The 26689-nt window shown below is 44.8% G+C and overlaps 1 protein-coding gene across 3 annotated transcripts in view; it reads right to left on the reverse strand.

Annotated features, from left to right (window-relative positions):
* Positions 1 to 26689, reverse strand: part of OXSR1 (oxidative stress responsive kinase 1) — an 88043-nt gene that overhangs the window by 60518 nt on the left and 836 nt on the right. For all 3 annotated transcript variants that reach the window (XR_003572879.1, XM_027898801.1, XM_027898802.1), the window contains exon 2: positions 8494 to 8606. Coding sequence is in view for 2 of the 3 variants with exons in the window: in XM_027898801.1 (XP_027754602.1) it covers positions 8494 to 8606 (113 nt within the window). In the remaining variant the exon portion in view is untranslated. The remainder of the gene's footprint in view (positions 1 to 8493; positions 8607 to 26689) is intronic.

Below are 26689 nucleotides of genomic sequence, written 5' to 3' on the forward strand. Positions count from 1 at the left end.
ATCTGCCCCTGGGAAAAAAAGGCCTCTTATTCCTAATGTTTCTTCCCAGCAGGAAAGCAGATGGCTTAGCTCAATCAGGTTGAAGGCACAAGGGACAGCTGTATCCTTTGTCATACTAGAAGAAGAGGGAAATCACTTTGAGATTAGAAAGTCATTAGCTACTACAGGTGGAGAACAATATGAAATATTTCAGATATTAAACTGTTTTGAGTTTTGACCATGCTTAGTCTTAGATTTGGTTATGGGTTCAGGGTTGAGGTGTTCCAGGTTTTGGGCAGGAACACCACCACAAAAAGCACTGACTGATTTCATTATGCAAGCACAAATCACCAGTTTGGACAGAGAGCCTCCCAGTTTCTTGGCTGTCCACAGACAAAAGCCATCCCTTAAGCCAAGCCTGGCACCCTGCACTGCACCCAGCTGAGCCACTGTGCTTTAGCCAAGTTGTACCTTCAGCCAAGTTCCCCAACCTGTCAAGTTGTTCCCTCCAGCATCACCCACAGCAGACACTCATACCCCAAACTTCAGCTCTCAACTAAGACATTCCTTCACTGAACACGTGGATGCCACTCACTTTTCAAAGGTTTAATCCCTGCTCCCTGTCAGCCTCTTCCCCACGACACAGACTTAGCTGACCCCATAATCCCAAACTCACGGAGGAGGAGAGGAGAAAAGGTCCTTCACACCCTGATCCTTTCCTCCCTCTAGGCACAAGACCTCCCCGGTACTGAAGTACAAGAGAGAGCTCTGAGAAGAATTCACTCGTGTCCAGGACACCCCACAAACGCAGCACATTCTCCTGCTCACGAGCAAAGCTCTGCCTGTGACCCAGCACAGCGCAAAGACAAACTGCTTCCCCTTGGCAAGGCTTTAGCTGGCAATCACAGCTCCAAAGGAACAGGCTCATGTTGATTTATCCACTTAATACTCCTTTTCAGGGAGTAGGTGCATTTGAGGAATCCAAAGCAATCGGTTCCTCTTTCTGCTTCCCCAAGAAGAGACACCAACTTTCCAGGAAACTTCAACAAGCAGATTAAAGAAGAATCCTTCTAAACAGGAAAGGATATTTCAAGAGTGGGGAATAGGCTATTCATCTCCATGTAGATACTCTTTGACTAAAAACCACTCTGTGAAAATAAATACAGCCTAAAACAATATCCTCTGCTTACTCTGACAGCTCCAGCTCCCTTCCTTGCAAACATTCTCTTGTATCAAGCCATTTTTCAAAAAGGAAATAAATCAGCAGCTTTGGGGTTTTCTGTGGCTTTCTACAGTTCTCTCTCTGACAGCTAAAAAATACCACATGTGCACAAGTGACACCAGAGGAAACTGAGGCAGAAAGCAGCAGGCAGGACTGGTGTTCCATCCCATCAGCCAGACCTGCCCCAAATCCACCACTCAGAAATGACCTACAGGATCTGTTTTTATCTTTCCTTCTTTTTAGCTAGACCGTTCCAAATATTTTGAAGCAGCTCCGTGGGAGATCAAGAGAGTAATACAAGAAATATACACAAACACTGAATATTTTTTATATATCAGGGTATCCCACTGCAATTCAGGAGGCAATGAGATAAAGTCTGGACCAAGTTTACTTCAGAACCTAGACCTGGATCAGATCTCTGCTGTTTGCACAACCCTGTCCAGTGGCCTTTTTCAGGCATTCCATGACACTTAGTTACTATTTTATTATTTTTCAAGGACTTCCTCTCTCATTCACTACCACAATCTGCTCCCCAGGCTGGGAAGCTCAGTTAGCAAAATAAATAAATTTTAAAAAATAGCTTAAGCCTGTCATATGCTTTGGTGCACAAAGAAGGAGAATAAATAATCACAAACCCGATCTATGCAATTAAACACCTCTGTCAGCCAGAGGACGTGTAACACAGGCAGATTAATCCATTTCTCACACAGTGTAGCACAGCTCTGAATAATTAACTGCATCACAGCCCGTGATTTTCAATGTTTTTACATTAATACCAATCAGAAGGAGCAGCAGCCAGGCAGACTGTTCCTCCCACTCACAGACCCCCACCTCATTTTCAGCTGTTTTCTAGGCTAATCTCACACCTACATCAAAGCTTGGTTCCTCTTCACCCCAAAGAGAGTACCAACATCTGAGGGCTCAGCACACACAATTGTTTTAAGTGAGGGTGGCAAATCCCAGCAGGATTTGTGTCAAAATGCTTCCTGGCATAACTGAAACGCAGCCAGTTCTGCTGTGCATGCACGGCCTGTGCTCCAGCAGCACAAATGCAAGGGCTGAAGGGCTGCTGTGGAACCAGGAACCCCAGTCAAGGATCACTGGGCAGCTCTGCTCAAATGAATACCTACAGAAAGAGGGAGCAGGGGGGATAGAATGCAGCAACAGCCCTTCTGTGGGTAGTAAGCACGGCTTTAATTTATTTCCAAAGCTCTTCTGAGAGCTTGCTGCTCTTCAAACACAACAAAGTCAATGCAGGCAAAGGTTTCCTCTCCCTACCCCTTTAACAAGACTGCTGTCCCCAGATAACTGAGCTACAACTCTGCTCCCCTCATTTTCCCCAGCACCGAAACTCTACTGGAAGACTCCTAATAAAAATCTCAGCGGTTTCCACACCTCTGTAATTACACCAGTGCTAAACATCAGCATTTATCTGGGCTGCTCTACACGAGTTTTAAGCTGGAAATGTTGCTTTATTCCCTCTGTGCCAACAGTCATGGGTCACTTGACACAGACCCCCCCAAGCCATGTGCAGATCTGGTGGGTGACAGGCAGCTCTTCCACCCAACACCCCTCACACTCCACGGCTCCAGCGATGAGACAAAGCCTTCCTGCCAATTCCCATAAAGTGCTCTGCTTTCTGCTCAGCTATGGAGAATGAATTACCGACAACAACATGTCTAGACACAGGCAATGGCTTGGAAATGGTTACATGCTCACCCTGGGCAAGATATTAAAAATATCTGCATTGTCAAACACCAAAAGCAAATAGACTGGGATTAGCTCTAAATGCCTCCATGGCTTCCACTAAGGGTTCTGACAAATGTTTTCAGAACTGCTACGGGCAATAAAAGAAACATTTCAAGGCTTGCAAAACAGTAATAAAACTGCTGTGAAGTATAATTTAGAATCATAAGAAACCTATTAGTCTCCTGTAAGTCAGACATACTTCTGGAGATCTGCTGTTTTGGAAGAGGGTTTATTTGCCCACCAACTTATAACTGAAGTTTGAGTTAACAGGAGCAGCTGAGGCTGTTACCAGCTCAACTTTCTTAATGGGGTTTTCTGTTCACACCATCCCCTTCTGCTCTTTGTGTTTATCTGCCCCTGAGGTTTGCTTCAAAGGCACTTGGCTCTCAAATACGAGGATAAAAATCGTGCTTTATTTAGTTTTACTTCCTACATGTTGACATGAACTCAAGAGATAGAGCACAGCAGCAGAATGCTTTCATGTGGCTACCTGCAACTTCAGAGGAACCCAGAAAGCTGCCAGCTTAGCTGCCCTGTTTGAAGGCAATCACGACCACAAGAGAACTGGGGAGGGAAAAGCACAGCCCGGCCAGAAATCAAAGGAGGTCAGATGTGATCACCCCTTGAAAACACCAGTGCTTCAACCATGGCTGGCAAAGATCATAACCCATGAGATTTCAGCTGAGAGATAAGACATTAAAGCTGCTCTTCATCCTTTTAAAGCAGGATTTATAGCTCCGGTCCTACAGGCAGCCATAACTGTTCAAATTTTGCTCTAATAGAAATTCTCACGGTTTAGCTAAAAGGTTGGAAAATTGAGAATATTAATTCATTCCTCTTTCAAAACATAAGTATAACAACAAAATAAAAAAAAACCAAACGTTCTTCTACCACAACCAACTTGAGAGACATTTTTATAAGGAGGTGGGAAAAAAGCAGAAAGCTTAAAATCAGACATTCTGATCCAACTTCTACTCCTTGGATTATTCAACTCCTTACCTCAAGATGTGGCTACAAGAGCTAGAGTGGCACAAGTAAAGAGAGGTTAAATGAGCCCTAGAACAACAGTGGAAAAGAAACAATTCTGAAAGGGATAAAGAGGATTCATCTTTAATTAATCTTAGGTGATGGGAACAAAACACTCCCATGGCAAGTCATTCAGCTGTTGCCCATTTCAATGGCTACCCTTCAGCATCACTCATTCATGCAGTATTAGTGACAACTTACTGAGGGAAGCAAACATTTGGGACTGTTGTGGTGTAGCAACTCATCCACAGCCATTTTTTATTGGTTTCAGCCACAAAGCAAACGGGCAAGTGACTGACTCAGCTTTACCCAACTAACCTATCACTGACCCTTAGTTGTTCAGGTCAACACCCAGTGCTTACAGCTCAGCAAAGCTTTAAATGTGTGATTAGTCCCCACAGACAACTGCAAACTCACTGAGGTTCTTTACATGCACCATCTCATGCTCATCCACAGTGAAGGAAGACATTCTACATTCAGGATTTCATGCACCATTAATCCTGATGTTCATACTGAACTTTACTAAAATAAAACAAAACAAAAAAAACAAACCCAACAGCAAACTTCAACCAGTCCAGCAATTACTATTTCTGTTGTTGCTGCTTTGAAAAACAATACAATCAAGTTGCACCCAGCACAGGTTTAAGTCTTGTGTAAAGCTGCAAACCCCTCATGCAAGAAACACATAACACGGCACATCAAATGACCACGCAGAAGCCACACATTACACATCAGATTCCCTGCCACTGACACTTGGGGACGTTTGCCCCTGGAGCAAGTGTAAAGGTCCTCAGGCCTGAAACTGGAATTATAATGGCCATTCCCATCAGATGACAGACATGGATGAAAGGTCTGTACTACTACTACACCAGCCTGCTGCTTTGTTCCCAACAACCTTACAGTCTGCTTAATCCACTTCGAGGAACTGCTCTGTCAGATCAAAGGCAGCTCAATATCCTGTCCAAGTCTTCAAAAGAAGGTGTAAAAACCCCATAAAAAGCAGTTACACAGTTATCTGCCCAGAGGGGAGACTTCTGACTAAGCCTGGGCAGTTAACAGTTGGCTTATGCTTTAAACCAGGGGAGTTCATAATCCTTTTTTTAAATCCTATCTAATTTAACCTTCTCAACTATAGGTTGATTTATTTAATCTCACGCAATGTTTGATCTCCGTATTTTTGGCAGAAGTTCCCCAGGTTAATTCCATGAAATTCTAAAGGACATTTCTGATTTACTGCAGTTCAACTTGTTCCCTCTGCCTCCCCAGCTGCCCTCTGACCACAGCAGTGGAAGAGCAGTACTGTCACTTCACTCCTCTTATGTGTAGACCTGTCGGGCCCAGTCCTATTAGAATTTGGAATCTCTTCCTCGGAGCAGCAACACCACATCTCCCAGTGTAAAATATCTCAGAGATTATGTTCTCCTCTCTGCTGTTCAGCATTCCTGGTAACTGCTAAGGTGACAATCCACATCATCTACTACTCATGAAGGTAAAAAAAAAAACCACCATCCAGACGAAAGAAAACTCAGCTTTAACTGCATGAAAGTGAAGTGGAATTTGGGGGACAGAGGGGACATTTAGGGCCTTTTAGATTAGTAATTTTTTAAAACAAGAAAACACTTAGAAAAAAGCTGGAGGCAGGATTATTTTGAGGCAGATGTTACACTACTGTGTTTCAAGGATTGGCAACAGCAGCAAAGCAACCAGCAACGCACAGTGGAAAAGAGTAAGAGCAAAACAGAGCACTGAACAGTGCGCAGCTGTGAAATACAACACTTGGGCAGACTGCTTTCAAACACACCCCAAATGCTGTGTGCTTGTTCACTACCCTGGGCTGCAGGACAAATAAGAAGTGGAACTTCAGTAATAAATCAAAAAGTCCAAGATGAATCGTAGGCCACGCTGTATTTGACCACCTCTCCTTACACTCCACTCCCAGTCACACCCGAGAGCAACAATCATTACAAGTTATATTGTATTTCACTGTCAGCTGAATCCCACATGCAGGAAAGACCCGGGAGCACTCAAAAATGTGCAGGGAAAAAGATAAAAAAATCAGGCACTGAAATAAATTCCTGGCTAAACATCACCTAGTTCAGTAGCTGGGCTAGAAGAAAGCACATCTCTGCATGGCACTACTCCTGCTGTCTACATTCTTTACAGCAATTAGCACTTCAGCTGAAGAGCTGAATGCCCTTGACTTGGTTCGCTCTAAACTCAAAAAATGGGTTCTTCCTGTATTTTCCATACCCTGTAGCAACAATAAATTAATCCATTGCATTAGCCTAGAATGTCATACGGGGCATGCAAAGCGTGCAGGTTATCCTTGACCACCCACACAGTTCAAGCGTATGTTGAAATACAAGGATAAAGATCAATACCTTTAACAAGCCAAGTCATACCACTTAAATCACTCTAAGCATGGCATTTCCACAAGCCAGAAGGTGGTCCTGGATTTCATGGCCTCTGGGAACACACTAGGCTCAAGGAAGCTCAAGGCCACTCATCCATTCAGTTGGTGATAGAGCCACTTACTCTGCATTTCCTAACCCCACTCCAAATCAACCTTCCTCTTCTCCTCCATCCCAAGCACTGCAAGTGCCAACCACTAAGCAGCACAGACAGTGAAAGAGATGGAGAAGAACCAAATCATTCCTATCAGGACAGCAGATCTATTTGCTGCTCTCCCTACTCTCTCCCAAGCAACTGTTTTATCCTCTTGCTGGGAATAAAGAGAAGTCTACAGGTCTGAACCACTGTAGAAAATTAACTATAAACTCATTTAAGCATAATCTTGCTCAGAATCATCCTCTCCCCTCCACCATGATTTTAAGTTCAAGAATATTTGCCATACCCAAGCCCAGAGAAGGACTCTAGACCTGGTCACAAAACTGAAAGCTCCAGAGAGCTGACAACAGCAAGACATGGCAATCCTACCCATAACAGGAAAAATCCTTGTGAGGCCCAGGTCAGCCAGGGATTTAAAATATGCAATTAGAAGTACTTATATAAAATTACATGCCAAGTCTGCACAGCATCTCTTCCTGAACCCGACCCTTTTAGCCAGGATTGGCAATTACTCCAAGACTGACAATCTCAATTACTACATAATGACAATGCAGTCAGGAATACAGCTGAGAGTAGTATGGACAAGCCACAGAAAAGGCTTGAAAAGGGTGCTAAGGGTTGGTATCAGGACAAAAAGACCAACTGTGAGAAGGGAAGAGATCTTGAACTCCTACATCAGCATGAGCCATAAGAGGATTTGCACACAGGCCACCTTAAGAGTCCTACACGCAACCCCTTCACAGGAGCACAAAAATGTGACAGCTTGGATGGAGCCTTTCCTCCTTACAAGGGCAGATTTGCAGATAGCTATAATGATAAAAATAACATTAGTCACTCAATAGCAGCTGGAACCACGGTTCAGGTGATCTGCTGAAGATCATACAAGTGTACAGTTCACCAGGACTCCCAAATTCTGCCCGTTTTACTTTCTAACTGCAACCACAAAAACAAGTGCCTGAGGTAACACTACAGAAGCTACTGAGATGTTAAGTGGACAGGCAGGTAGCACTATAAAAATCCTAGAGAGTTGCTTTAGAAGAGAAGATGGTGCAAAGCCTCATCTCCCCAGTTTTTACTATGCCAATATTTACTGTGGAAAGTTTGACTCCAGAGAGCTTTCTCATTTTAGTGGAGACACCTCATTGTTCACGGGAATGTCCATTTCTGCCTGTCTCAAATCCAGGGATGTTCCACGTGTGAGGTGACAGCTGCAGCACTGCAGAAACACAGGTCACACACACAGGGAGAGGAGAAAACCAAGCCCAGCAACATCCGAGCCAGATGAGAAAAGGGCAGTTTCAGTTACCACGGCTACCTCTGCAAGAATCTGTTTTCCATTCAGATAACCTTGAGAAGAGACACACAGCAGAAGGAAATTACGGAGCTACAGCTATAAAGGACTCTCTCCTGTCCTGAACTCAGAATTACAGGGGTTTCCATATGGCAGCCTGCAATATGTCAGTGATCCCTTTAGCTGGCATCGGTACCAGAGAGAGATTAGGAACAACAGCTAATTCATTTAGCTTTTCTCTTTGCAGGTGAAGGGGAAAAAAATGTAAAGAACTGCAGGAAGGGAAAAGAAAGCAAAGCCATTCCCTTAAATTGTAAAGCTTCTGGAAGCATCCAGCTCTGGATCCCCCTCAAACCACAGAGCTCTGGTGGGTACAGCTGAGCTTCACACTTGCACATTAACTCTGTTCAAAACAAAGGGATTATACAAAGTGCTTAGCTCTAAACAAACTGTCTGAAGTTCTGCAACAGTTGATCTTTTTACCATTTGGAGTTCCGTGTCCCACAACCAGGACAACTGAGCTGCCTCTCGCGGAGTCAGTCAAGTCCCCTCACCTTCACCCCACCTCAAGAGAGGCTGTTTAAGGCACTCGGCAAAGAGATATTTCGGAGAAAACTGAAATACAATTTTTTGTAGACAGACAATTTCGGTTGCATACCAGGAGTTCATCCATGCTCGTCTGACACTTCTCAAGATTGATCCGTTTAATTGCCACCCTCTCCTTCTTCGGAGTGCAGAAGGCCGCCTGCACCACCGCAGTCGCTCCACTCCCTGGGGGTGAAAAAGAGAGAGTCAGCAACATCTTATGGACTTCAGCGGGCAGGGAGAGAGGCCAGACAACAAAATTGCGAATGCCAGAGAGTAAAGACAGCAGAGCCAGACAGCAGAGCCAGGTGGAAACCCAGTGAAGGCTCTCCAGGCACTCCCCACTCAGGTCTGTGCAGCCCCATGGGTCAGCCCAGCTGGTCACTCACAACCAAGTGCTGGGCAAACCGAGGGAAAACAAGTGGATCTTTATGATCCCTTCCAGGGATCGTTACAGCTCTGTAGACAAACAAAAAAAAAAAAAAAAAAAAACCAACCAAAATCCAGATTCCAGCTTCCTTATAACAGAGGAGTGATTCTACTCGTGTACTTTTAAAAGCAATGCCACTGAGGTCACACAGACTTTCAACCTGATGCGTTCACCCAAAGTGTCAGAACAAGCCACAGTCTTTGCTACCAAAACTGATGAGACTTTTCAAATATTTTTAGGTACAAATTGCTGTTCTCATCTCTGCTCATTTCATGCAAAGACACGAGGTAGGTTTCATTCAAGCAGGTTCAGCTCCAGTTCTCACACCGCCTCACTGTCTGGGTTGAGAACCGCAGCCAGAGAACATTTAAATTCCAACAGGGGAAAAATAGCGCATTTTAATGTACAGTTGTTCAAACTGCTACAACCAGGGATAAGAGTTCTGGATTTAAACTGCTCAGCAATATCATACCCTTTGATACCAAAAGGAGATTGCAACAATGAGACTTAAGATCGAGTTGATGTTAAGTCTATTTTTGTTGGCCTCCAAAAATTGTTGCAACATTCATGTCTCATCAATAGGATACCTTGTTACTTTACTTTCTACTTCATCTTGGTTCCCCACATTTACACACTTCACTGGAAAGGAGTAAATCCAAATTAATAAAACAGAGGGTAGGATAGGTGGAAAATAGTTCAAGAGCTTCCTATTGCCAATACCTAAAAATGTTAATAAAAATATACCCACAGCTATTTTATTTATTATCCCAGGCAAAACTCATGAGCCCATTTAGGCTGAGGAGAGAGACGAGAACAACTATTCTGCATTTTGCAGTAACACACCTATTTTACCAGATTCTCCTGTCCTTAACACTGTAAAAACTAATTCCAGATTCTGAAATTCAGGTAAAGCACACTTTTGCAAGCTTTGTGATTTTTGTCTAGTACATTCACATAAACTGGGGGCAAAAGTTTTCAGTCTTGTCTTCAAACAAAGGCTACTGAAGCTCCCTAAAACCACCATCAATATTCTTCTCACACCAACTTGCACCAAGATAAATTCAAATAAAGTTCCAGGTGGGGAAAACATCTTGAAATCCAGCCTTGAAAGATAAAGTTCTCCATTCAAAGTCACACTGAAATAAATTGAAAAGTCCTGAATTGTGGGACAGTGCTCCTCTAATCTTCAACCAGAACCTGCTACAGTGGAGCTACAGGACTTTGACTTCACTTTATATGGCATTGCCAGTGCACCCTGGACAACAGCATCAGCTTGCCAGGGATTCCCTGCACTCAGGAGTTTACATTTTAATCCCAGAGGGCAACAATGTGCAGAACACAAAATGCTAAGGTTGCTAAAGCTGAACTATTTCACAAAGCAAATGGGTTTTTAAGAAGTTCAAGACTGAGGCCATTTATTACTTGCACACATTTTTCAGAGCAGGGAGCAAAGCAAAGCGCAGGTGGAAGAAAAGGACAGCAATAGCAGCAGAAATATTTACAGGGGACTTTGAAAATGAAGTTTGAGTGCTATAAGCAGGGTCTTGAGGAAAGAAAGGGACATGATGTAGGAGTCTGTGCAGATATTTAACACAAAGAACTCAGAAAGAGCAAAGTGGGGAGGTTTTGACAGCAGAGTTTGGCCACACTGCCAGGAGCAGGGCTGAGATACACAACATTTAGCAGGGGACAAACCTGCCAAAAGCAAACCTCCACACACACTCCCTGTGGTCGCTTTCCCTGGCAAGCAGCAGGTGCAGGAATCCAGCAGGAAAGCAGCAGTCCCAGCACAGCTGTATTCCCACTCACTGGGAATCCTGGATTGTACTGACCTGCTCCTCTCCACCCAGTACCTGCTTTCCTAACTTTTTTCTGCAGCTTCTCTGGTGGGGAAAAACACTAAAAACACATAAAGACTCAAGACAAAGAGGGCAGAGCACATAGAAGTGCTGGCAAAAGGCAGAAGTGAGTTTGCACCTCCTAGCACTGCTGATCTCCCTACTGCAATCGCCTTTTGGAAGTCAGAATAAACAACAAACACAGTATCATTTCTTCGGAAAGTGTTAGATCCCAGAAGAAATGTTGCTGCTGACACAGTCAAAGCACCAGCATTATGATTTCTTTCCTTGGATGTCTGGGTGCATAGTAATAGAGGCTGAAAACACAAGCCAGACACTGTTAAGAATATACAGCTGTGCACCTCAGAGGATTGTCTTGTCACACAACCCGTTTCACTCCTCAGGTAGTGTTTCAGTGTGTATTTTCATCTCTAAAGCTGCCTGCACAGCCCTCACTGACACAAGAGTATCTGTGCTCAGAGACTATCTCAGATGCTCGGTAGTGTCAGCACACTCCTGCTTCCTCCCACAGCCTGACATCCTGGGATTTTTGTGCCAGTTAAAGCCAGCTGGTGTAAGCACGACTGGCAGAGCTGCAACACCACTCCTGCAGACCAAATCTTTCACAAGATGAAGTCCGGGGGGTTATAGAAGTGACTACACAGGGAATAGCTTTGTGTTTTATTCTTTTAAGATGTTACTACCAGAAACAATAGATACAGACTAATTAAAAGCAGGACCACTCATGCTACAGCTCCCTCCCACTCCCTGAGTCTGCAGAATCAATGCTCACCAGGACTTGAGGGCAAAAACTGCTTTTCACTAAGTGTTTGGACAATGCCCCAGCCTGCAGGGACCCAATCTGTTAGGAGTGTGTGGCATTATTTTAACAGTAATGAAATCCCAAACTAAATCCTTCTGGGCACATGGCAGGGAATCATCTCAACTCGAGACTCCTCCCATTTAATTCCCTGCTGCTCCTACTTTTCTGGCAGCTCTGTTTAGTTCGATCACCACCTGCTCTCCCCACTCCCCCCTCTCCCGCTAATTCGTCATTTCTTTCAGCTCCTCTGTAGCACTAATTATAGAGAAACAATGAAATCTCAAAAGCGTATCAGGCAAGGATTAAGCCAAGCTGCAGCACGATGTGCCACAAGCAAGCTGCTCTTTGGTGGCAGCGGCGGCGTGCCGTGCTCCTGGGACCAAACAAAGGCGGCTTTCCATGCTTCTTGGAAGAGCACGGAAAACATGGCAACACGGGCACTTCAGGCTTTGCAGCCACACAGTTTGTTTGTTGAATGCCAGGACGGCAAGAAAAGGAAAGGAGAGAAGCTGCAGCAAGGATGCTGAACACATTGCTAAGTGAAAACAGTCCTAGAGAGAGATGATGACACCAACGGAGAGAAAAAAAAAAAGGCCCATCAAGGAAGTTTGGTAAAGTTTAAGAGCAGGTAACAAATATATGGGAGGATGGTGGGAAGAAAGGAGATTTCCTGGGCTGCCATGAACCACCTTCAATGAGAAAAAAACCCCAAGGGCAATTTGTGCCAGGGCAGCACTGATGGTCACACCAACACCCTCGGCAACCCCAGAGCTGCCGCGGTCAGAGCCAAACGCAGTCCTGAGGGCGTGGGCAGCACTGGGTTAATGTTCCCGTGCTCAGTTCACGCTCACTCCCGAACTCAAGACACTCTGATCAAGGTCAGTGCTGGGGCTCTTCCCTCCGCCTCTCTCAAGATCAGCTTTCGGAGAAAATTTGCTCCCGAGTTAATCTCTTCCAGCATAACGGCTTAGTAAAACAATGGAAACTGGGCACAGCCAAATGCTTGCTGCTTTATTCCTGAAAAGCAGGAGATGGTTTTGTTGGAGGCTGGGAGGGGGAGGAAAGAGACCCCAAATGGGTATTAGGATCTGCTTAATACCTCCTGCTCTGGCCTCTGTAGGCTCTCACATATAGTTTCAACCCTTAGGATAGCAGCTGCAAAATTCCTGCATAAGAGGGTCACAACCTACTTTAGAAAACACCGCCTTAGGAGGAAAACATACCCTTTCTAACCCCTGCTTCTTTCATGTTTCTACGATTAAATGGCTCTTTCTGAAATAAAACCAAGCTCTGAAAGGATTAAAACAACTCAAACCGAAATTCCCCAAGCACTGAGTTACTGAAGCCTGATTTTTCCAGGTTATCTCCTCTGCTCCCCTGGATCCATGCTCCCTGTACCTTTAGCATCTACAGCTCCAGCCTGAACTTCTCCTTAAGCTGAGACAAACCCCCCATGAAAGCCCAGCATCAGCTCTTAAAGGGGGGCTGGACATCATCTCTTCTGCAGCTGCATAACTTACACAAAGCTTCCATTTTCGAAAATAAAGACAAGCCCAAGGAGATCTCGTGTCAGAGTTAATGGAAACCAATTATTTCATGGCTAATTGGAGGAGCAGAAAGACAGGGGACTGACCAGAGGACACAGCATGTTCCTACACACTTTGTCTCCAAGATAACTGAATCTCTGCAGCCACATAAGGACACTGCAGCTCTCCAAGTAAGAGTGGGATGAATTGCACCGATGCCTCCTCCCAGGCAAATGCAACTGAAGCCAGAGATCCTCTTGGCAGAGGGATCTGCTTAAGCAATGGCAACAGTCATGCCAAACGGTCACAAGACAAACACCAAATCCTGGCTCTAGAACAGAATTCTCCTACCACGTGCAATGGCAATTTGAAGTAGTTATATGGAAAGAGGACTCACAAAACAGTGTTTCCCAAGTTCTAAATCTAATTCAGGTGCCCTGGGAGATGTGAAGTTTTCCCTTCATGATAACTCAGTTGCTCACAAAGCTGTTAAAATCAGCGGGGGACATGTTCCATAAGAGTCTTGGAGCATCAGTCCTTATCCTAACACCATATCAAATCCTCTCTGTAGAGGAAACATGCTCTGCCAGGGTCCAATGAAAGTTACAAACCACTTAGGTTTGAAGGAACCTCCAGTGGCCTCTAGTCCACTCTCCTGATGAAAACAGGGTCAAATCCCAACTTAGATAAGTTTCCTCAGCATCAAACTCAGCCTAGTTTGGATTTTCTTTAACAAGAGATATTTCTGCAACCTTTTTGGCTGTTTCTGTGTTTGACCACCCACACGGTAAAGCTTTTTACCCCCTGCACAGCTGAGGACAGCAACAACTCTTCTAAGGCTGGAGAAATCCAGCTCTCCCCACAAGTCCTATATTCCCAAGTCTCCTTCAGCACTAGACCATGCCCAGCCAAAGACCTCTGCACAACCCTGTCCTCTGCTTTCCACCATTCCCCAGCGCACACACGACCTCTCTATTTTTAAGCGGGATCTGGAATCCATCCTCCCCTATCTGGAGTGCGGTGCCAGAAAGCCGCTCGTGACGCAGGCTGTGTTTATAATTGTGCCCCCGGGTTTTCCTCTTATGAACAATGCACACAAAACACTTCCCTGCAAGGCTGCTCTGGACCAAGCCATGGCTGTCAGGTTCCAGGTACCCCAAAGCCCAGGAGACCTTTAATGCTTTACAACACAGACTCTGTGTTCACGCCTGCTCTGCAGGCATGGGGATGGAATCCTCCATCTCTGGATGCCTCGACTCTTTGACAGCCTCAAGCCAAAGAGCTGTGGGAGCCCTGCTCTGTGGTTACTTATTCCAAGGACAATACAGTAATAAAACTAGAAGCTACAAGACTGGGAATAGAATTTCTTAACTGTTCTTAACAGAGCACAGCGCAGATACAGATCTAATTAAACTAGAAATTAAATGCCATATTGCAAACTCCGACTGCTCTTGCATTGTTTGGTCCATTTGCTATGAAGGCAAAGTGATGCCTCTATTTTCTGCACCTCATTTGAGGCTTCTGGTGAGAAGAATCCTCTCGCAAACAATGAGGCTCTTCTAAAAACAAGCCAGTAAAAAAACGCCTACTCTCGGATTTCTAGCCAACTCAGTATGGGGTGGGAATACTCCACTCCCCAAGGAGGTCTTGGTTACAGGAGTCCACTGAATGTCAAAATCTTGCTGGCAGAAGCCCCACGATTCAGGAAGAGTGAAGTAATTCAATGTTAATGGTCCTTGAATACGGCCGTAGTTCTTCAAGCCATCTCCCCACTACATGTCACATTCGTGCTACAAAATGGAAGACACAATTCACAATAACAATTACAAATAGCATCAATAAAACCAACGGGAAACCGTAACGGGACTCGGATGCATTCCTAGTACTGCCCCAGAGAGGACAAAAACATCTGCTCAGCCGTGGAGAGGAAAAAGCTTTCACAGCAAAGTGTCACCTATTCAGCCTGGTACTGCAGGAAGAGTGTTAACAATGCCAGAAGTGAAGTTACAGCCTCAAGTCAGGAGGGTCACTCAGGTGCCTCGAGCACTGCCCAGAGCAAACCCAAACTGCAAAGTGGCTCTGAATGCTCTGTCAGACACTGCAAGCAGCAGCGATACCAGCAGGGCAGAGTTCAGTTGGTTTTGCTCTGTGTCTGGTTGGGAAACCTGCAGGAAACTAAAGCAGCAGCAGAGAACCCATGGCCAAGACACAAAAAGGCTACAAAAGCGCAGGAGCGAGTGGAGCTACCTACCCCCAGGAAGCTCCCAGAGAGGTGCCAACACAGCCACACTCCCAGACACCTTTCCACCACTCATTCCCGATACGGATTTACTATGAATAGTATTTCCTACAGAGAGAAGAACCAGGGTTTTATATTTATTTCCTTACAAGCTGAAGGATGACACATCTACAGCACAAGATGGTAATACCCTATTTAAAACTCTGGTAGAGGTGGTAAGAGGCCAGGTTTAACTTTGTGCACCTTCTCTCAACTCCAGTCATACAGCGTTTGATCCACAGCAGAGACAGGAAGATACTGTGTAAAGAAGAGGGAAAGCAGTACCTGCTAGCACAGTGCAGGGAAGAAATAAATCAGAGAAGAATAAGCAAAGCCAGAAAACGAAAGCAGATTTAACTGAAAAGTTGTGAGGGGGCAATTTTAAAGCCTATATTGGGGGGGGTGGAGGAAAACCAGCAATCCCTGCTGACTACACATCACAGTATAAGTACACACTATACCTGAAGACGCCCTCACCGTGTGTGCAGCAGTCCTGCAGGCAGGTGTAAAACCTGAACTCCCACATTTACAAGACATTGGCCATGCTTGCATTTCCGAGGAAAAAGCTTTAAAGAGAACAACTCCACCCTATTTTAAATATACTCCTTCAAAACTTCACACTTCCGTGTGGTCAATGTCAAAATGTCACCCCACCCTGGAGCACAGCCCAACTCACCCCACTGAATGCAGCACGTTCATGCCTCGTTCAGGCTCACCTTGAGCACAGCCCAGGGCTGTGAACATTCAGCTGGGCTCAAGCCAAAGGTGGCTGCAGGTACATTGAGACACAGGGCATGTGCTGGACAACACACTGAGGAAGAGCAAGGATTGGGAGGTAACATGTTCAAGCACAGAATTAAGACTTAAATACAAATTACTTCTTTTTTGCACCAGCACAACTGATGGCAACAGCCTAGGCCTTTTACTGAGAGAACTGGAAATAGGAACAGGGAAAAGCAGTTTTCACTTGTGAATTCCTGTTTGTTTCATTTAAACTGCAGGCGTATCTTTGCAATGACCTCTGATCATTTATTCCAGGACAGCCAGAGCTCAGGCAGTTTGTGATTCTGTGCAAGTTGCGTGGCCAAGGATTTCAAACAGTGCTCACACACGAGGGATTTCTGCTGTTAAGTCTCCCTCATGTGTCTTCCCCAAAGCCCGGGTCTTTGCTCAATTCATGTCAGCACCAGCAGGGTCCAACAGACAACTGATATTCCAGTGTTAGCCCAGCACGTTCAAAGAATTTCAGAAAATAAGAAGCATATTTCTGAAACTCCACTGCCCAATTAGAAATAGAGCCAAAATATTTGAACTGCACGTAAACTTGCTGACAGTGAGTTATTCACCATCTTGACAGAGCTCTCACTGTTGACAACACCACTGAAAACCACACGTTGTGTCCAGAGCTCGGAGGTTTCTGCCCATGTAAGACAATGCACTTCTCAAGATTCCCAGTGCTCTGTGTACAGTGGAGAGGGATGATAAACCAGCAAAGATCCCACAGCACTGCCAGCACTTGTTTGAACAGGCTTCCCATCCACTGGTCCACCAATACAGAAACAGATGATGCTGCAGACTTATTGCCCAAGTCTTTAACTTGCATCTCAGACTCAGAAGGAAGAACACAAATCCATGTCCAGGCACTTGTAAGAAGTCCAGTGTTATTTGCAGAGCCATCAGCAACTGATGGGCAACACCCACAGCTGGATACATCTCCCCATGGCCCCACTGAACTCTACACTATAAATAAATAAATGACACTGATTTCTAAGCTGGAGGGAGATCTAGCTACTGTAATCTAAATGACTCAATGCCAAGGTTTCTGCAGAAAGGAAGGGGAGCTTTATGGAAATTTTCACCCCACCCCACACCGCATTGTTCTCTCAAAACTCTTTCGATATCTCTTAGGCCCCGAACACAGAAAAACGTCATCTGCCTTCCACCTTTGGCAAACACTCCGGTTGAGAATCCTCACAGACTAAGCAAGGAAGTGACAGGTTTGGAGAGCAAATGATCGGCCTGTCAATATAACACAGGCCAGGACTAGAACAGAGGGTGAGGAATAGGGCTGGCCACGCAGAGCATGTCAGCAAGATATCTGACCAAGCTGTCACTGGGTCACTCTGCTGTGTGATTTCACCAGCAGTCACCAGCTCACAGCACATCCAGCTGAGCCAGGCTTTCCACTGCCTCCCTACGACAAAGAGCTGCAGCCCCCCAGCATCACACTCCACACCAGAACAGAGATGCAAGGAAAAAAAAAAAGACAGGAGGAAAAGCCCCTGGCCACAGAAGGCATCAGCTGAGAGAAGGATTACCAGGGACAAGTATCAGCCCATCTGACAGTCCCCCAACATTTCCCTGCAAACACTAAGGCACGGACAGAAGGGTGTTGCTGTTGGCTGTGTGCCCAACCTCCTGCAGCCCCCAGGATATCCCAAGTTAGTCCAGACAAGCACACATCTCTGTGATGCCCTCAAGGACACACCCTCCAGTTGCCTAAGGTGCCCAGGTGATTTGGGGAACACCTCTGAGACCATTTTCTCCACACCAGTAACTACAGTAAGCTCCAAGGGCCAGTTACACAAGTCCTGCGTGACCTGCCACATTTACTTAAGATGCTATTAGCATGCCTAAATTAGATTTTCAGTTTGAAACCAATTATATTTATTTGATTTCGTGCCAACATCCCTGCCTAATTTAAAGGGCACTGCAGCTATGCAGTGTTAATTCTACACGATGGAAAGCAGGCTCAAACATCTCATTTCCAAACACAGCAATTTCAGCAGAGAAGGTTCATCCTTCCCTTTTAATCACTGTCAGTTGCCTTTACAGTATATGCAGCAATGTAAATATCATGCTGTCTGTCATCAGGTATTACCAAGGCTCAAAACATAGTGCTGGTACAGTAGCCAAGCCAGCACTCTCCTTTTTTCCTTCCCAACCTTTATCTCTGAACTCTGTCTCAAATGTAATTGTCAGCTGTAGAGGATATTTTATTTGGCCGGGATTCCACTTAACAGAACAATCTGTCTGCATACAGTGCAGATGTTTGATAGTACCGTGGTTATTTTAGGTAAATAAGCTTTTAAGTATCAGATACGTCCTCTCTTGAAGGCTATTATCCTTTCTTTTCAGGGAATATCTTGATCTGCTAAATATTTTCCACACCTATTAGTCTGTTCAGCACACAAGATTAGCCCACTGGTTCAAAATTACATTCTTTAACCAAGAGTAATGAGAACCATCCTGAACCTTAGGATCTGGACAAATAACTGTGCTCAGGCTGCCATCAGCCCCTCAGCTGTTCAAATAAGATTTGCATTGGTGAGTCCTTCAACAGGAAAAAGATACTTCACACTCAGGATACTTTTTCCAGCAAAGTACAGTTTGCTGGAAGTCAATACCAAGGTATTTGTTAGCTGTTAATACTAAGTTATTTATTAGACAGCATTTGGCATCCACAATGACAAGTTTTATTTCAGTGAAGGGATGGAACTTACAGCTTCACTTTTCAACTTTCCTGGTGCTCCTGAGGGGACCTTCCCACTCTCTACAACTCCCTGTAAGGAGGTGTCAGCCTGGTGGGGGTCAGCCTCTTCTCCTAGATAACAAGTGAGAGGATGAAAGGAAACAGCCTCAAGTTGCATCAGGAGAGGTTCAGGTTAGTTATCAGAAGAATTTCTTCACTGACAGGGTTGTCAAGCACTGGAACAGGCTGTCCAGGGAAGTGGTAGAATCACCATCCTGGAAAGCGTTCAAAAAAAGTGTGGATGTGGCACTTGGGGACATGGTTTAGTGGTGAACACGGCAGTGCTGGGATAAGGCTTGGACCTGGTGATCTTAAAAGTGTGTTCCAATCTTCATGATCCCATGATTCTATAAATTTTATGACTACCCTGTATGGTGAGAGTGAGAAAGGTTCACAAAAAAGTGGCTTAGGACATGAAGACATGTAACACATCGGGTTTCCAAAGGACTCCCTTTCCACTGGTAGATCTTAAGGAATCACACACTGGAGACATTTGTAGTCAACACCTTTAAGGTTTAGAGATGGAAGGAACACCAAGCTGCAGCTCTCCTGTGCCTTCACGAGGAAGTGTCCTTGCAGATACACCTGAATGTACAGCGAGCACTGTAAGAAGAACCCCTGAGCCACAGCCACATGCCAGAGAAGACAAGGCATTGTTAGTTCCCACTGTGGTAGGGAATCCATTAGGCAGCTGTTCCACAGAGCGATGACAGGGTCACAGGGAGGTTCCAGTGTTTAATAGAACGTGTGCTGGTAATTCCCCCATGAGCCCCTCCCAGCACAAGCGTCCATTAATTCGGTATAGGGATTATACAATTTGGCATCAGCCGGAGCACGGAACTGAGCTCCATGACCCTGGCAGTCCTTTCAAGCACTGTCTCAGCAAAATAAGTGACAGTAGCTTTCTGGTTTTGTTCTGAAAATTGACATAATGAAATCCCTCCCTGTGGATTTTGCAGGAAAGGTGTTTACGACAAGAAGCGTTGCCTTTAATTTAAGAGTTTTCAAGCCATCGAGACAAGCTAATATTGTGTTGCCTGCCTGAAGCTGGAAATGGCCTGAAATTCCCAACTGCAGTTTCAGCTGCCCCACTTCCCTCAACAGGTACCAGCTTGGAGCACAACCAGCTAATTTTCTTAGGAAAAATATTCTCTAAGTGCTCTCATCCCACAGCCTTTAACTCACTCTCTCACTTTTCAAATACCATCATTTTCCACTACTCTCTGCACTGTTCTCAAAGCTTTCTTTTCAGAAGAGCTGGAATAAGCCCTGGAACTGAAGGAAATCACCCTGAAGACTGAAAATGAGCAAGAGACTAACTCAGACCCAACTGAAATTAAAAATGCACAACCTGTCCAACAGTAACTATGGAGCTTTCATCCAGTGTTTAGGAAAACATCAGTTTTACAAAACATACCACGAATAGCCATAAGATGCAATAATCTCACACCCTGACCACAAGCACCTCAATACAATTCCACATTCACAACTAGTTTTTTTAGACATTTTCCTACCTGACAACACTCTCCCCTCTAATGAACTGAAAAATTTTGTCAATTAACTTTGCTCCAAGAAGAAAAACAACTTCAATTCTTCCGCACAACAAGCCAGCAGATACCACAGGACCAGCCACGTGGCTCAGTCAGATCTCACCAGAAGGGAGGTGGGTACTCAAGGTCAAATTTTCACTCCACAGTTTTAACTTAATTCTGTGGATGGATGAAAAGGGAACACCATCCTCCCACACAGCTTTATTAATAGCAAGGTGCTAGCAGGAAAAAGAGTAAAGTTTGTGCTTAAATTACCATTCATGATCATAAAACAGTAAAATTTTGGCAAAACTCAAGGAGAATTTACTACAGTAAGAAATGATCACTGAAGTATTTCAACTCACACTATTCTTTAACAGCTGCTTGTGCCTTTTGTTTCTAGAATGAATTTACATAGGCTAATTTCCTGCCTACCCATTGGGAAGAATGCTATAAAGTCAGCTTAGCATGAAACAGTGAAATGAAACAAAACAAGAATTTTTTCTCTCCCCCACCCCAAACTCTCAAGACAAAGAAGATGGAGCAGAAAACTGAAATCAGGCAGAAAATTAAAACCTCATTCAGAAAAGCTTTTCTCACTCCCTCAAAAATGCATTTTAATTTGGCTGAGTTATAAGAATTTAAGGTGTTGTTTCACATGCACACAGTACAAGCTGTATAAAACTGTAATGGATGGGAGATGGAAGAAGATTTGGCTAAAATGGTAACTTTGTGAGAAAGTGAATCAGTGCCCTGAATTTACTCCGTGCTTCATTCACGGGTGGGATTTGTGAAGCCTTTAAGACTTGAAGACCACAAGTCCATACCTCTTGCACTGTGTGACAGGGCCACATAATACAGCTAAAACCAAGGAATATGCAGGCTGTGATGATCACCATGAGAACCCCACACATGAGCAGTGTTTCAAGTCAAACATCACTTTCAGACAACCTAAGGAATCAAACCTACAGCTGGCAGAATCCCCTACCAAGGTCAGTCTCTTTATTTATGTTCATGCACGAGAGGAACGTGAGAGATGCTGCAGCAGTGCCACAGACTCAGTCAGGTACCTGTACCCCTGCTGTCATTTAGCTGTACTTACACCATCTGTTGAAGCGATCTTGTCTTACTCAAGTCAGACAAGTTTGATTTTGTTCTTAGTCCAGCTCCCTTTATCAGTATATGCATTATTTTGCATACCAGAGGCACCACATCCCTTCTCACACACCAAGAGCGATGATGACCTTCTGATAAAGAGCCGGGACTGCCTGTCAGCCAGGGACCTAACCCTGTCTCCGAGACTTTCCCGTGTGGCTGCCAGGAAGAGAGACAGAGTTACACGTGCTTTTTAGAAATGTCAAGGCTGAACTCCCTTAGGTGAAGTCACAGGAAACTGCAGCAACTTCGAGAGCCAAGTTCTTCATATCTGCGTCTCAGCTGTTTGATTCTAAAGGGAGCGCAGGATAATAGGCTCAACTCATCTGGAAAGTCCCGGCATCCTGATATTTCAAAGATTTTGCAATGCCAAATTCCGCTGCTCCAACAGCTATTCTTCTACACCCACAAAGCCCTCAAGTCTGTCTCTCCCTATTAAGAAAGTTTAATAACACCGAGTTTACAAGCACTCCATTAGCATGTCCACAGCTAAATTTACTGCCGCAGAGATTTACAACGGACATCGTGCATTTCTGGGGAAATCTTCCAAGAAAATTCGACCAAGATGCAGTTTTTCGCAACTCACTAAGACAATTAGCAATAAGACCCACTGTTACTGCCATCACTTTAGAGAGCTCCAACTTTTATTAAAAGATTATATCTCTAGACACTGGCTTGGTGGGCAAGCTGCTAACACTCGGAAAGAAGAGAGATGCTGCCAAGTTTAAACAGACAAATGTTCTGGGGAAGAGCTGATTCTCCTCAAGATTTCATCAGCTGCAGAAGGAAGAAGCCTCCCAGGCTTGCATTTGTCAGGCAGCACATCCACCCCTCAGGTGTGCTCAGGAGCACAGCACAGCCAAACTGTCCAGGCACCAGCCAAGAGATTTGCATTACACTGAAACTACTTAAATGGGATTATTGAGAAATGACAGTGTTAAACAGCAATCAGTACAGCTACATAAAAGTACTGGATGCAACTGCTACAGAGAAACCAGCCACAGGAAAGTGTGAGCTACTTCCACATGAAGCATCCCACGTTGATTTTTTCCTTAATATCCCAGAATAGCTGAAAGCAGCAGGATCTGTCTCTGCTCTCCCCTCAGAGCAGCAGGCAAGGCTAACAAGGATGTATTCTCCCCAGCCAGGCTCCTTCACCACTGCTTGGATTTTTAAGTCCTCACTCCGCTGCTTTATCCTTCTTCCTATCAGGGCACAAACAACAAAAAGCACTAAACAAAGACACACACACACCCCTAGACATCTTTTGCTTCCACCTCCCCAGAGGTGAAAAGTGACTCACTTCAACCTTGTTCTAGTAGGGACACGGTATCAAAGGTCTTACAGGAATGAGATGTGCCAAGTATCCACAGGAAAGGCAGCCTGGATGCAGGAATAGCCTGGGTATTCTGTCACACTCAGGAACACACAAGGTATATTCGTTTACACCCAAGCAGCTGAGAAGATGGCACTGAGCATCTCCCACTTCAGTGCCCAAGCAGATCCCATGAGTGACAACTCACACTTTTTTTAACATATCCGTATTTAATAATTAATTCTATATAAGCTTTAACATAATACAAAACAACAAAGGATTTTCAACCAACTTTAAGTGGAAAAATGAGCACACAAAGCAAGTCTTCAAATGAATTAAGCAGCCTGAATACTGGGAATACGGTGTAGGAATCAATTTTGCTCAGCTAAGCTGGGGGGAGGAGTGGGAATCCGCGAGGAAATGCTAAAACAAAACATATGGCACCAAGACTGAAGCAAAAACACTCCATTTAGAGCTCAGGCACTTACATTTTATACAGGGTAGCGTTTTTCTTGAATGGGTTTTAAATAGTCAGGCGTGTGAAACTGGGTGCAGCCAGCACAGGGGCACCACAGGTGGCAACCAACACCAGGCTCTAAAAAAAGAAACCTAAAAAGTTATCATCGGACAAGAGCCTCCCATTCCAGCCTGGTTTTTACATCCCCAGACTCCTGTTGTACCACCTGGTGAGCACCTACAGGCTGCTCTTTTTCAATGGCAGTGCTTTCTCGGTGCGAGACAACTACAAAAGCACCAGATGGGTGACTACAGACATTTTGACAAAATTTGGGGAAGTGGAAATTTTAATTTTAAGAAGTTCCTCTGTACCTGCAAAAGAAAATTTCTCCCACACGGGCCACATATGCTCGCATGTAGAACTTGGGAAGAACGTGGCTAGAAACCTAAATATTCAACCCCAAAAGATCAACGAGTTCACAGGCAAAGCCCGACTCCAAAGCCACACGAACTGCAGTCATTAAAAATCCTAATCATTCTGTAAATGGTGACTTCAATTTTCAATTTAGGCTTGATTTCTGAGGGGATAAGAAACTCCCACCACATCTGCTCATGCAGCCCGCGCCGTCCTCATCTCGCCGCGAAGGAATCTGTCAGGGGAGAGAGGGCACAGGAACTGAGCATGGGAGCACTCCCACCACTAATTTATCTCCTGCTTCTGGCACAGGCTGTTTGCAGCAGAGGGGATGCTCCTAAATCAAACAGCCACAGCCAGCACAGCTCCCATCTTTCCAAAAAAGTAGCAAAATGAGAATGACCCAGTTCCAACCAACTTCACTACTGCTACCAGCGTTTCCAACAGGAATTGTGAGATCCAGGGGAACCCACGTGTGTGAGTATCTGATCAGCACAAGCAGCATGGGGTTGAATTTTTTCCGGGCTTCAAAAAGAAGACTGCAGTGATTTATATGCAATCCACGCTCAGATGACTGACCACCTTCACAACCACCAGCACAGCACAGACTACATTCTGCTTTTTACATGAAAATCTGAGTATCTCCAGAGGTCTTATTCACCTGCAAAACCATGGCTGTTCTGGGAGTACATTGTCACTGAAATGCTTTACAAATTGCTTCCTCTACCCCACCTCCACTTTATCCTTTTTTAACTTGAAGTCAGGTTCTCATCCTGATCAAGGTTCCTTGATTCAGTGTACTAGAAGTTATTTAAGCCTAAGGAGGCTACTCAGCAGTTATTACCACTAGCCAGGCATAATCAACACAGATGTTAAATCCATACCTTTTAATGGCATGAGTCATCCCCAGTGCTGAGTAATCCCTTTTTTTTTTTACAGTATTAGCCAGAATCAGAAGGGCAGTTTTACAGAAGGAGCTCTCTTTGCAGGTAGAAAACTTGCACTTTTAATTCCTGCACCAAAATGGTACGGAACCACCCACATCCAATAAAAGCCACACATGGCTATTTTCAGGCAAAACCAGCACAAATGAAGGAATTAGACTACACATGGATTTCCTTAATTCCGATGTGGAAAAACAGCTGAGCTGGTAATCTCAAAATTTACTCTAAATTTAAAGAGTAATTTTTTTTTTTTTTTTCCATCAGGAAACAAGTTAAATCCTTTAAAAGCACCAGTGCAAGGTTCATCTCCTTCCACACCAGGACGCCTCTTTGTTCTGTGCTGAAAGACCTTTACAGCTCTTAGTTAGTAAAGAGAGCTCAAAAAAAAAAAAAAAAAAAAAAAAAAAAAAAAAAAAAAAAAAAAAAAAAAAAAAAAAAAAAAAAAACCACTAAAAACCCCTTGAGGTTTACAGGAGACATGAAGCAGGAGGCAAGGCAGTCCAGCTCAGTTAACACAGTGACATTTTGTCCCACAAATCATATACGTGCTAGGAAACTTGCGTCACATCTCCATCCAGGCCGCTGGCAGACACACCAGTGTTTGAAATGAGTAAAGGGGGGGCGGGGGACGGGGAAGTTAAAAAGAGAAACCATATGTTTGCAATATACACATCTCAGTGTACACTCCATCACACGCCAGGATGCCAACACAACCCCTCAGTGAGCAGGAGACATCCAGAAACTCGATTTGCAGAGGGACAGGGAAAAAGATGGGGAAGAAATTAAGTACTTTTTACTGATTCTTCCCCAAGTTCTGTCATTTAAAGTGAGACAACACATCTCTGTGCTCCTCCTAATACTCTGAAGTGGGACGTGTCTCCAACAGCAAGTTCTCGCAAGAGCAGAAGTGTATTTACATTCCCTTTTGTTCCCATCCCACCCTGCTCCCCAGCTACAAAGGGGCAGATTGTCCATTTGCTCCCTGTCCTTGGATACTCAGGTCCAAATCCTCGCTTTGTGCCACCACAGCATCCTTTTGCAGGCTCTCCAAAGAAAAGGAAGTATTTCCTACACAGACAAATCCAGTTCTCTCTCCCCACGAAATAGGTGAATGGGTGGCATGTTCTGCCCTTTCCGCCCCACATCTGTATCTCCTGCTCCTCAAGGCGGCGGAGCATCTTCCTCCCCAGGGCACGTTTTCCAGAGAAGGTTTAAAGGGTTGGTCAACAGGATTACACCTTCCCCGTCTTTACAGAGTTTGTCTCTTTGCTAAAGCACTGCTGCTCCCTCTAAGCAAAGGGAGAGGACAAAGCCTGATCCCCACGGAGCAACAGGGATTTCCAGAAGGATTTCCCCCCCTCCACAGCCTTAGTTCCTTCCTACTTTTAAACAATGCCAAGTATTTAATCTCTTAAAACAGCATTCTCACAAACTCTCCCACCTTCCTTAACAGAAAACAAGCCTCCCCACGAGGCAGAGATGGAAAGCCTGGGCATGACAGCCCTACGTCATTCAGAAACTTCAAATAAAAGCACTCTTAGAGAGATTACTCCAAAAATTAAACTCCTTCCTAAAAGCTTTGGCCAGGAGCCTGCCCTGCCACCTCCTGCTTTATTCTGTGCCTCCGGAAAGCGAGACGGGAGGCACTGACCTTAGAGTCACCTGTGGCACCACCTCTGATGTGTCACACACTCGCCCCAGAGCAATATATCCCTCAAACACACCCCAACGAAATGGTCGAGACAGCCAATAAATCAGTACAGCGGGAGGCCTTTGGTAACTGGGCAGTTTAAAGTCAAGAGAGAGTGAGGAAGGAGGCAAAAAAAAAAAAAAAATCATTTAATGGAGAGAGCAAGGGCTAGGGCCTCGAGCTGTGAGGACAATGAATGAAAACGCACAGCAGCAGCAAAATCCCAGGATAAAAGGCTCGTTCGGCGGCTCTACCAAACCCTCCACGCAGGGACCAGAGCAACGCGGGGCTCCAAAAGTGCTGAGAGCGGCGTGGCCGCCCCAAAACGACCGGGGGTG

The sequence above is a fragment of the Empidonax traillii genome, unplaced genomic scaffold, assembly GCF_003031625.1.
Source record: "Empidonax traillii isolate 1590-97213 ecotype Southwest subspecies unplaced genomic scaffold, ASM303162v1 scaffold624:size695616, whole genome shotgun sequence".
NCBI classification, from domain to species: Eukaryota; Metazoa; Chordata; class Aves; order Passeriformes; family Tyrannidae; genus Empidonax; species Empidonax traillii.